General features: G+C 35.8%; 1 protein-coding gene across 3 annotated transcripts in view; it reads right to left on the bottom strand.

Moving 5' to 3' along the window:
- BABAM2 (BRISC and BRCA1 A complex member 2) overlaps positions 1-12,204 on the bottom strand; it is a 161,758-nt gene that overhangs the window by 99,151 nt on the left and 50,403 nt on the right. For all 3 annotated transcript variants that reach the window (XM_038132577.1, XM_038132575.1, XM_038132576.1), the window contains one exon: positions 8,751-8,825. In XM_038132577.1, the coding sequence (XP_037988505.1) occupies positions 8,751-8,825 (75 nt within the window). The remainder of the gene's footprint in view (positions 1-8,750; positions 8,826-12,204) is intronic.

Here is a 12,204-nt window from a genome sequence, read left to right as displayed (position 1 = left end):
CTAGCAACTGGTAGACAAAATGCTGTGCATTTTTTTGGTAACATGGAAGAAAAACAGCAGAACACCCTAATTTTTTTTGTTTTTACTTTATGTTTTATGGTATTATGATTAATGACATTGCCACTATCAATTAGACTAAAATAAAATTGATGGATCAGTCAACTTCAGTGTGTTTCCTGCTGAAAGTAATTGTTTTAATGTTAAAGCTTTAATTTTTTAATTTTTATTTTTGTCTTAAACCTCTAAACCCACGAAACAAAGTAAAAGTGAGGAGTGCTAAACATGCCACTACATGATTATTTTACAGACATATATTTTTAAAAACCCCAAACAAACGAAACTTTCTTTTAAGACGGGCAGTCATGAAATGATTTTGTATATTTAACAAAAAAAAGAAGTTACCAATGCAAATCATAATTCAAATCAAACATGACTAAGAATCATATGAAATCACCATACAGATGCACATTCATGTTAATACTATTCTTTCTTAAGAAGACACAGTCTACTAAACTGAAAGCTAGAAGAAAAGAACCCCAGAACATTAAACCAACCCAGTCCTTGTAACAGCACCTGGCACTTTTATAAACAAAATTTACATTAGAATGTCAATATATGAGGTGCTGTAGGATTCAAGCCCTGATCTGAAGCCTTAGAAAGAGCCCCAGTACTAGGGGTACTGAAAGGGGCTGAGGGCTCAGCATGGAAACATCCTTCGGAAAATCCTACCATCATGCTTTATGCACTTATGTATTTGCAGATACAGATCTGCTGGTTCATGAGTTTTACAGATTATTTGTTAGCTTCAAATTCTATGCTGAACAACTTCTCAATTTTTTTTCTTCAAGAAGAAACCGCAGTGTGGAATGAACGCAAGAGTTTTAAAAATATCTATTTCCAAGATCCACTTCCCAGTTTAAGACCACTGTACACTGCTTGTTCTACATAGTATGGGCGGACCATGACAGATAAAACAAGCACCACCATTATGTAATAACTGCAATTATTTTTATGGCTATTGAATTCCATTCTTCCTATGCAATACATAAAATGCAAATGTAAAGCAATAGTACAAATTACAAGCCCTAACAAGGCAGTAAATCTGAACCAAGTCACGCAATATAACATGTCTATAAACTTTCCCACCAGATGCAAAAATGCTTTCAAAAGCTGCTCTTTTAAACTTATTTTTCTTAATTTTTAAAAGAAAATTAATGAAAATACCCCTATCTCTAGTCACATCTGAATAGCAAATTAATAGTTCTACCAAATTTGAGGAGAATTCACAGAAATTGAGATGAAATAGTGTAAGATTTATCAGTGGATGTGGTGGTCCTTTCCTTTACTATTGCATTATAAAAATAAAATGTTTAAAAATAAAAGAACTCTCATCAGAAATACAGTTGATTGGAGACTATGATTCATATTAAGATCATAACCTATAAAAATCATCAGCTGTGCAGAATGAGCTGTTCCAGTTGACAGATCTTATTAACAAAATCTTCCAATAAATTACAGAAAATGCTGATTTTAAGAAATTGCTTTTGGCTTTCAGCATACGGAGCTTAAGGTGCTCCTGACACTAACATATTTTATGTGGTTTTAGTCACTAGATGCTACAAACAACTCATCTTGTTCTGGAAAAGCTGTACTAATAAATTTAGTGAGAATGAAGGGAATTTTTTTTCCCCAGAACTCAAATGCAACACATTTTGATCATGAAGTACACTTTTATACAGCTTTGCTTCCCTTGGTTTGTGGGCAGAAGATATTAAGAAAAAAATCATGACACGATGACTAATTAAATCATAGTGTCTGTAAGTATTTCTGCAGCTTCACTGAACTAAATCAGTTCCCACTTTACTCTTAGCTCTCTAATACCAGAATCAGTAGATTCTGTGATAAAAGAAGAGGTGACCTATTCTGAAAAACCCTGTGAGGATCAATAATTTGACTACAATGGTATGACCAGCCAAGAAGCACAATACAGTGGAATACGAAAGATCTTATACACTTTCACCTGTAGTGACAAGTGAAGCATCTTGCAAAATAAAAAAAAAAAAACCAAAACAAAATCCCCAAACATTTGCAGCTGACACATCTCATGTTTTTTAAGCTATAATAAAAAACTAGAGACTTAAAATATTTCAGCACCAAATAATCTAGTTTTCTGATTTGACAACTTTTTAAACTACCAGAAACATTTCATGACATGAAGATAATTATTTTTCCCTCCCCATGTTATTTTTGGCCTCAGTCAACATGCAAGGTCCAGTGCTTGGAGTTTGCCTACTTCTGGCACTGGGCTGCTACTGTGACAACGGCCAATGCAACAAGCTAAAGGAGAATTTCCTCCCTGATACTTCTTTGTTATTTTCAATGGAAAACATGGACGACAGCAAAAATATAAACTGCAGATTACTGGGCACAGGCTGAAATAAAAGACTCTGTAAGAGACAAGCATCAATGACATTTATACTGATAAACGTCTTCTGCACGCACAGCTTACATTTATTCTCCCAGCCTCTAGATCATGCAATTTACTGTCTTCAGCTGCAACAAATGCTACTGTTTCAAATACTGCCAGTACTAACTTGCAGAGACCCATTTCTAATCTAAGATCTCAATGCCTCATTATAATAGTATGTTATAAAGTGTGCCTTTATTAACAGAAGCCCAGACAATCTTTGATGATCCATTACTCAGTTTAAATAAGTTAACACTGGTATAGTAATCAATCTACTGAATATCATACTGTCATCTACTTCTAAAATATAACGTATTTGCTCCAAATGCTTGCATACCTCTCAAGATAAGGAATATTTTATGGAATGAAGTTCAGGAAGTTAACGTTGAGCCTCTGTCACAAAGTCTTAAGTAGTATCATATTAATAGCAATCTAAATTAGCCAAAAATATCTCTATGTAAAGCATGGTCAGAGTATTGTGAATTATGAGGACTACATTTTGTTTCAGGATCATCTGTCAGTCTTATTAACTTCCAGTTTTACCTTTGTAAAAGAGGTAAAGTGACATCAGGCACCACAGACGTGACAAGCTTCATACGGTATGCAGGTCCATCATTCTATCCAATACAACATAAATATGTTTTGGAAGATAGTCAAATAGAATATGCTGCAGAACATTCTATGCTCTTTTGAAAGGTAGCTGCCTGGCACAGACTAAAACAGTCTAGTGCAAAAAGATCAAGTCAGATCTGAACTCCACATCATTCTTGCCACTGTTGTGACCTCAACGCACTACACATCAGGTTTTAGTTAGTCAGCTACAAACAGAATCAATGAAGTTTAAAAGCAAAACAAAATATAATTCTTTTTCACAATATTCAACTCGGGTTTTTCAAACAGCATTAGAACTTTATACAAGTGCATTTATGTTTTGATATTTGCAACAATTTAACACAGATCTTAAATGCTGTCAAAGAAATCAAACTGCTAAAGCAGTAAAGAACAGTAAAGAAATTGGCCTGGAAAAAAATCTCATTTGACCCTGCATATTACATTTTTGTTTGTTCTGTACTACAGTTAATTACTCAAACATAGACAAGTATTGCAGTCTTTTCACAGTACCTGGAATTTGGTCTACATTGTAAACAAAAGTTGCAGTGAAGTCTTATAAGAGACTTCCAAATGATGAAATCAGACTAAGGAAAAAAACACAAATATGTTCTTATCTTTCAATTTGAACTTGAGGATAAACCTCTTCCATTGACAGTCTTACACACAACTGTTTGGCCCCTGGCAATGTGTCTAGACAATGTCTGTTATTTATTTCAGTTCTAAAAGATATGCACTAAATACAATGGTCATCACAAAAAAAAGCATCTAAAGAAACAGGTCTGTGTTGCATATTTCCTTTACACTTCAGTACTGACAAATTATTGGAAGGCTGCTGGTCACAGCATCATAGCTAAATTAGTCCTGATATTAGCTATTCACTGGAGCACAACAAGCAAGTACGTACACATCGGAAATGAGTACCTTAAAAGATACATACAAGAAGGTGGTGTAATCAGGGAACATCTTACTTAATCAAAACATTAAAAACTCCCACGGAAATAAGAAGAGAAATACCTAAATGTCTTGTTTTTAACAGCATCACTGGCAACACACTCTGAAATCCACTGATACTGCGCAAGCATACTACAGTCACATAAACAAGTACAATTTGTAAATTACTAAGCTGGAGGTTTTTAATGATTTGTCATTATGATTATATATGCGTCCCTAGGTGACGAAAACTAGCAAGAAATAGTGTGGCCAGCAGAACCAGGGCAGTGACAGTGCCCTTGTACTCAGGACTGGTGAGGCCACACCTCAAGTGCTGTATCCAGTTCTGGGCCTCTCACTACAAGGAGGACACTGAGGCATTGGAACATGCCCAGAGAAGAGCAAAGGAGCTGGAGCAAAAGTCTTGTAATGAGTGGACAAGGCATCTGGGGTTGTTTAGGCTGGAGAATTTGAGGCTCAAGGAGGACCCTTATCTCCCTCTACAAACACCTGAAAGGAAGTTGTAATGAGGTCAGCCTCTTTTCCCAGGTAACAGTAACAGGAGAAGAGGAAATGGCCTCAAGTTGCACCAGAGAAGGTTTAGATTAGCTATCAGGAAAAATTTCTTCACAGAAAGAGTGATCAGGCACTGGAACTGGCTGCCCAGAGAAGTGGTAGAGTCACCACCTCTGGAAATGTTCATCTGATGTGTAGATGGGGCACTTAGGGACGGGCATGGGATTATTAGTGGACTTGGCAGTGCTGGGTTAACAGTTCGACTTCATGATCTTAGAAGTCTTTTCTAACCTAAAAAACTCTATGAAAATTTGAAAGAAGTATTTTAGATGTTGAGTCTATTACCTATTTTATTACTGTAGCGTACACAGTATCTGTAAAGAGGCACAAATGCAAACTAGAGTCTGACTCTCAAAATGAGTATGGATGGTGAATACCTCCCTTGACAAAATACTGCAGAGAAAATAAAAAATACTACAACCAACAAAAAGAATTTAATTCAAAACGAACATGCTGATTAAAAACTCAACTGCAAAAAAAGGCAAAGGAAAAGTGTTCAAGGATTTTCCTCAGCCAAAGCCTCATTCTTTTCAAATAAGAGAAACTTAATGAAAAATTTATCGTAATAAACTCTGCAGTAGTTTGAGCCATCAGCTTGATTCTGCAGCTGTTTCAACACAAAGTTTTCACTTATATCAAATGGATTTGCATAAGAAAACCATTTGAAAGTGGATACAAAGGTCCACATTCAATTAAAACCTTTGCATTAAAGTATAACTTTCTAAAAGAAAAAATAATGAATGTGCTTTTTAAAGGTAAGCCAACATTTCTTTCAGAACAGCTCTTTAGCATAGAAAATACACAATGATGCTTTTTTCTTTCAAATGTAAAGGAATATGGCAAGAGAAGTTATGAAGAGAGATTTATCTGCTGCAGGCATTATAACAGGTATTATGTTTCCAACTAAATAAATCTGAAGAAATTTTACTAGAATAACTGAACAAATTTTGCTACAATTTTAGAATCCAAAAGAAGAAACAGTGTACTCTGCATTGATCTTTTAACTATCCTCAGTCTTTTAAAAATACTCATCTATTTTACTTTAAATGTACTCATACTTGAACTCAACATTAAATTTAGTGCCACAAATACTTTTGAAATAACCTGGCAAAGTTGCCTCTCCCGTCTGTAACAATAAACTTATGCTATACCTCCAAACTTTTATTCTTTATAGAAAAAGTACTCTCACTACAATCAGTACAAAGTTGACAGAGTAACATCTTATGATTCCACGTATTCTCAACAACCCCAAAGATTTTGTATACAGATTTCACAGCTTACATCATCAAACCTGAGTACTGGCTTATGATACGAAGTTTTACTGTCATGCTTGTAGTGTGATTACCTGACATCAATAAAAACTTCAGAAGAGCATCAGAAATCACTGGGATACTAGGAGTGATTGATTAGGCAAAAATAATTGTCTTTGATATTTCGCCAGATTTTAACACAAGTAGTATTAATGAAACATAAAAAAGAAAAGGCCAGAGAAAGCACAACAGGTTTGAACTTTGCAAATCATGACAGACACACTATAGGGTTGGCTACAGACTAGAACATAATTCAAACACTTTAAATTCTGCAGTAAAACATTAAGCTGTTAATACACTAACAGCCTTCAATTACTGATTGCTCTTCCACCTTTCAGGGTAATATATTAACAATTATTTCCACTGCATCAATAAATGCTCTATCAATCATGTACCACAATCCAGCAGGTAGCATTGAAACCAGCATAACTGGCAGCCATGATGGAAATAAACTATTTTATTGCAATATATTAAAGGTCTATTTATGTCAAAAATCTCATCCAAAAAAAAAAATATATGGACAGCTAAAAAAAAAATCTCTTTTTTTTTTTTGTTTAATAGCTCCTTTACTAATTTGGAGTAGTCAGAATACAATTACTTAAATCACAACAGAGTAGTCCTGATTCTACCTGCTTTCATGTTGTCTACTTTGCTGTCACAAGAGATGACATTCATCTAGCTCAGAGTACATACAGGAAGCTAAAGGCAGCAAGGGGTATATAAGATCCTGCCTGCTACAAAGCACACTCTGTCATAACCCATGCTGGAGCCTAAATCAAACCATTTTTCTACTGTCAACAAATACTTCTGGAATAAAACAATGTTTCTTCTCCTGTGGCTACTCAGCCAGACTACATGTCACTTTCCTACTACAGATAGTTAACTTGCCAGCTTGTACTGCAGAAGACTGATCAAGAAAACTAAGGATTTCACTAGTACATTGCCCATCAAGAAGGATCTGCTGCTGTAAAAATCCAGGCTATAACATACAAAACCACATTAATTTTAAAACCCCAAAGCTAAGACATTAAGACTTCTGAAATATCAAAATAAAGGCAGACAGGGAAACTTTGATTCTGCTACCTGCTCTGTGTGTCTCTTCATCTCACACTACATAAGCATGCAAAATAAACACATGCCTTCCTTCAGACTGATGAATCACTCAGTACTCAGGATGAACAAAGCTCCAGGAGTGATTTGTGGAGCACTAATGATTTACCCACAGTAGACGAACCTGGTTTAGAGAAGACGTTTAGTGAACATGATTGGGAATTACAGTAAGGAGTAGTATGCTGTCATACATTAAAATGTTACTCTTCAGAAACAACTGCAGGCTCTATCACAGTGTTCCTACATGATGACAGGTACATAAGTCATATGCCACCTCCCAACCTGCAAGGTTGCCCAGAAACTGAACAGAGAGGTACAAGACAGCCCTGCCACTGAAGCTATTGAACATATTCCTTCTGCACTTGTCCTGAAATTCTTGACTCATTTAAAATTGTTTCTGAGAAATACAGCACTTGGGAGTTCTGGCAGGAGCAGACAGCACAATTCACATTACACATTCTCAGTCTTCTTTTTTTCCAGAGTCTTTCAGAAGCAAATCACAGCTAGCCTGCAGTCTAGGTGAACCGTTGCTGTGTCCTGCTTAACAGCAACCTTCCAGAAAAGGCCTTAGCCAACCCTCTTACATCTGATCAGAAACATTCCCATCAAGCGAGAAGAAAAAGCCCAATGCAAGACAGCAGCTGGGAGAAGAACTGCTACTGAAAGTATCTGCATGCTTTCAAGAAGCAGCTCATTACTCCAACAGAAAATCTACAGAAGCTAGAAAGATCATAGAGTTCCAATCTCAAACCACAACCAAAAATTTCAGTCAAGATTACAGTTGTGTGCCTTTATTTTCATGGTTTGTAGCTTGAGACGTCTTATTTGGTGAAACACTGAAGACTCATACTTGCAACTGTGATTTAACAATAGTTGAAGACAGTTCTAACAATAAGATGAAGAGGAGGTAATGGAATCCACACTAACAATTTCATCTCAACACATTAGTTTTTAAAGATTAAGTAGCTGTTCCTCTTTCCAAATATTTAAAAGAAGGCAGACACATGGTTTAAAGGAAAGATGAGTGTTGGCACATCAACTGACTCAAACCTTGTCTGCAGTGGAAGTTCTGACACTTCATTCTGACAGTCACGATAGACAGAAAAAGCAGATCTCACTGCATTCTCTGAATATAGTAACATTGACCTTATGATGGGCTTCCACAGTAGCTGATTCAAAGAGAGACTGTCCCCATGCTGTAAAAACACTAATTTCAAATTCTTCCATGGTGGTAGTTTGTCACAAATTGCTTTTTCTGTTTTTATTTCTCCTCTTAGCAAAGAAATAAATGTTTTTTCATCCCAACTTGCAAAAATACTCTATAGTACTACTTTCAAAAGTACCTGGTCAAATTTCTGTTCAATGTGAACAATGCAGTAATCATTGAAGTTTTAGTTCAAGTAACCAGAATTTGCTTTCATTCCTGGTTAAGAAATGGTATATTTAGTTTGCTTTTCTGCTTCTATTTTCAAGACTATTGGTACAATTGAGACTATTCATTAAAAATTCCAACACTGACATGTCATGTCATGTCCAAACTCATATAAAAGACGCCACTAAAGTAGCACACAAAACAACAGCATGTCCAACATCACCTTCCCAAAACATGACCCAATTAGATTTAGAAATGGTGAACTTTCAAACTCTTGGAGAGCCGGAAGGCAGGAAAGTCAAAATAATTATTAAGGAGATTGCAATAATTCATACTCTCTCACAAATACGGTCAACTTAGACAGTTATTTTACCTTGAGAAGGTATGTAGGAATATTGCTGAAATCAACAGGCAACTTCAAGAGGAAGCGAGCTGAAAATTCTCCAGTCTGTGGAAAAAAGGTAACACTAATGAGACCTGGTAGCTAAAAGAGAACCACAAACAATTCTGAAGATTGAATACTATCCAGAAAAACATGTAAGAGCTCATACCAAAGAGAAGGGTTGAGATTTAAAACAAAATTACTGAATAGACGTACTGGAGAGGAAAAAAAAAATTACAGATTTCACAGGTGTCATATGAAAAAACACCTTAAAAAAACATTAACCCTCATTGCCAGTAAGTTAACAGCAAAAAGTAGTTAGAATAAAACAATGTGCATGACAAAAAATATATTTTGTTACACCCTAAATATAGATGTATCTTGGCTGTACTCATTTCCGGACAAAGGTCTGGCGAGACCTGCAAAGAGTCTGGAAGCAAAGCTAAAACCTGACAAATTGATAAGAACATATAGATAAAATAGAGGCATCTTTACAAACACTGCAGATATATGTAAGAGAATTTGTGTTTCAAAAGTTGAGCACATATCAAAGGTATTATCTGAAAAAAGTTAGAGGAAAAGAGTTGAAGTAGAAGGTTTTAAATAATTTGTCTTCAGAATTATGTAACTCTAAACACCTAAGACAACCATTTACTGAAAATTTGCCAAGCGTCCCATACACATTGCTCTTTTTTACGTATAAAGGGTATGTGAAGGAAATGGAAAGGATTTCCTCTCTGTTTCATACACTTCCTTAAAACCAGACATTGTCCACCTGGTTATAAAGCAATGAAGTTAGCTGTTTTTTAAAAACAAATGCCTGCCTGATTTCCTCCATGTAATTTTTTGTTATCTCTATTTTTTTTAGTTCAATATAGGAGCCACACAGTAGCTATATTTGTTAGGTACGTTGAACTAGAAGTAAAGAAAATGTTAAACATTGATTTTATGCAATTAATTACAAAAACTGGGATAATTTGAGACAAGCTAACCAATTTGTCAGTGCCGATCTGTTTCTGGGTCTATCTACCAGGCATGAACTATAGACAACTCATTCTACTTTTAAATCACTAAACAAGAAAAAACGAGATCTGGAATGGAACTGAAATGTTCCTTATATCATTTGCCAAAAGGACTTGTGTGATGTTGGGCTGTAATTCGCCCTTATGCCAGCTAGCTAAGAATTGCCCTTAAAATTTGGTAGTCACACAAGATAGGTCACACAAGATAGGCAAAGACATTACTCATAGAAACACTATGCAACAGAAAGTGAGTATACATTCAAGTCCAGCTGTGAAACCTTTCCTGATTACACCACTTGTGAGGAGAGGTACCAACTTCCTGATGCTGTATTACTGATGTGTGCAGAAAAACTAACAAATTCTTGTACACATTTAACATGAAGACTGCTATGATGATGGTCAGGGTCCTCACTTCTTATCTGGACTGAAATGGATATTACAGATAGTGCTTCTCCTCTGAACTTTCCAAAAATGCCATACAATATAAAATCCAGAGAATTATTTTTGGTATAATACCAAGTCAAATCAACTGGGATGGCCACTGAACACATGAATGACCTCTGATCAACGCAGCTCTGATCATCAGCTGCTCCAAAAAGTCTAGCTCTTTCATATCATTCAATCAAGATTATTTTGCAAACTAATACTTCCAAAGGTGTTCTGGCTGGACAGGGAGCAGCCCCTGTCCATGGTGCTCATCTCCCCTGCCCAAACCGGCTGGATACAGGCATCAGGTCGAGACAGATGAATTTCTGGCCACAGCCCTGAGTGACTGGGTATTTAATGGGCTTCTGCATCTGCTGGTATTCCTCCAACAAGAAGCTACTAAGCTAGATAACAGTTTGTTGATTTGTCATATATCTTGGAGACTTGCACTAGAGCCAGTGGAACAAAGGTATAAGAGCAAATTTCTGTTCCATTTTGGGTTAGAGTGCTGAATTCAGGTATTCTCTTCAAAATATTTTTAACTCATGCACCTAAGATGATTGCTTTCATAATACTGTGCAAGGCTCATACTTGATTATTTCAGAAATCTGCTGAACTACTATTGATTCCGGAGAGACAGCAGCAACATGAATTTCAATGACTTCTAGGCAGAGAAGATAAAAGGCCGTTTACCTCCTGCTTTCTGGAAAAAGTCCTATTTTGCTGATCCTTGAGGCTAACAAAACAAAAACTTGTAAAGAACAGTAAAGAGAACTACACAAGGTAGTTTCACACTAGTTTTGGTTTTAGGACACTAGTTTTAGGACACTAGTAAACAAGCCTCTGTCATATATACCAAGTTCACAGAACCTTCAAAACTCCCAAGAGTCTTCTTGACAGAGAATAAAGACTTGGAAAAAAGCACATGCTATAAAAAAAACTATAGCTCTGCTATATAAAAAGGATTTGACTCAAAATGTTTTTAAATTTTATTTTATTGGAATGTTTTTAATTAAAAAAGCATTTAAAATTAAAGAAAGTTCTTTATTCAGTCACCGAAGACTGAGAAAAGGCTCGATAAAATTTCAGTATAGTTCAGAAAGCATTCAGCATTTCAATAAACCAGTCTGATGAAATTTAGAGATAGAGCAAGTTGTTTGGGATGCAAGCTATGGACAATAACATATGTGAATAAGTTAGTTTCAAATATTCTGATCTATAAACATTAAAGAGGTCTGAATTTCTTTGATGAAGAAAATTAAATCTGAGTTCCAATAAAAAAATAAAGCCTAGATGACTTGCCTAAGGAAAAAAAAACAACAGATGAATGTGTGAGTTGTAAAGTAAACATCCTTGAATCACCTGTAACTTAAGGATGATTGAAGTGATATAAAGTTGAATTCTAGGCCTTGATAATAGGAGTGCTGAATTTTCATCAATTTTCAGACTGCATCTGTTTCAGAAGATAGAGCTTCTGAAGGCCAGTTTATCTTAAAGAGTATACTATTTCTGAAAGCAAGGGGGAAACAAGTTCTTCATAAACACCATTAGATATTTCCTGACATATCTTACTCCAAACTTCCCAAGAAAACTATATTACTAGCAGAAAAAACCCTGAGTTTTGCAAAGCTTACTCTGTGGCAGAGATCAATTAAAAAAAAAAGTCAATTCACCAATAACCAAAATGCCTACGTTGCCAATGGCCACATTTTAGAGATAGTATACACAGTGTTTCTATACAGAATGGCACATTTCCCATGTGGGAACATGGGCTATAAATTCAAGAAACAGATAAGCCAGTTTAATGTCTGACTGTCCTATGAAAGCATGGCCCTACAAAGTCATTGCTCTAGCCCATCTTGCCTCCTCTTGCAGAAAATAAGCTGGGGTAGTTTTTCCTCTCCTTTCCCGGAACAACTCATCTTAGCATAGACAAGTGCAAGAGAGATACTGGCAGCTGCAGGTACCAATTAAACCAACCCAATCATAATGTGGAA

Source organism: Motacilla alba, chromosome 3 (assembly GCF_015832195.1).
Source record: "Motacilla alba alba isolate MOTALB_02 chromosome 3, Motacilla_alba_V1.0_pri, whole genome shotgun sequence".
NCBI classification, from domain to species: Eukaryota; Metazoa; Chordata; class Aves; order Passeriformes; family Motacillidae; genus Motacilla; species Motacilla alba.
Note: the sequence above shows the minus strand (reverse complement) of the source record. Positions and strands in the feature narration are given on the sequence as shown.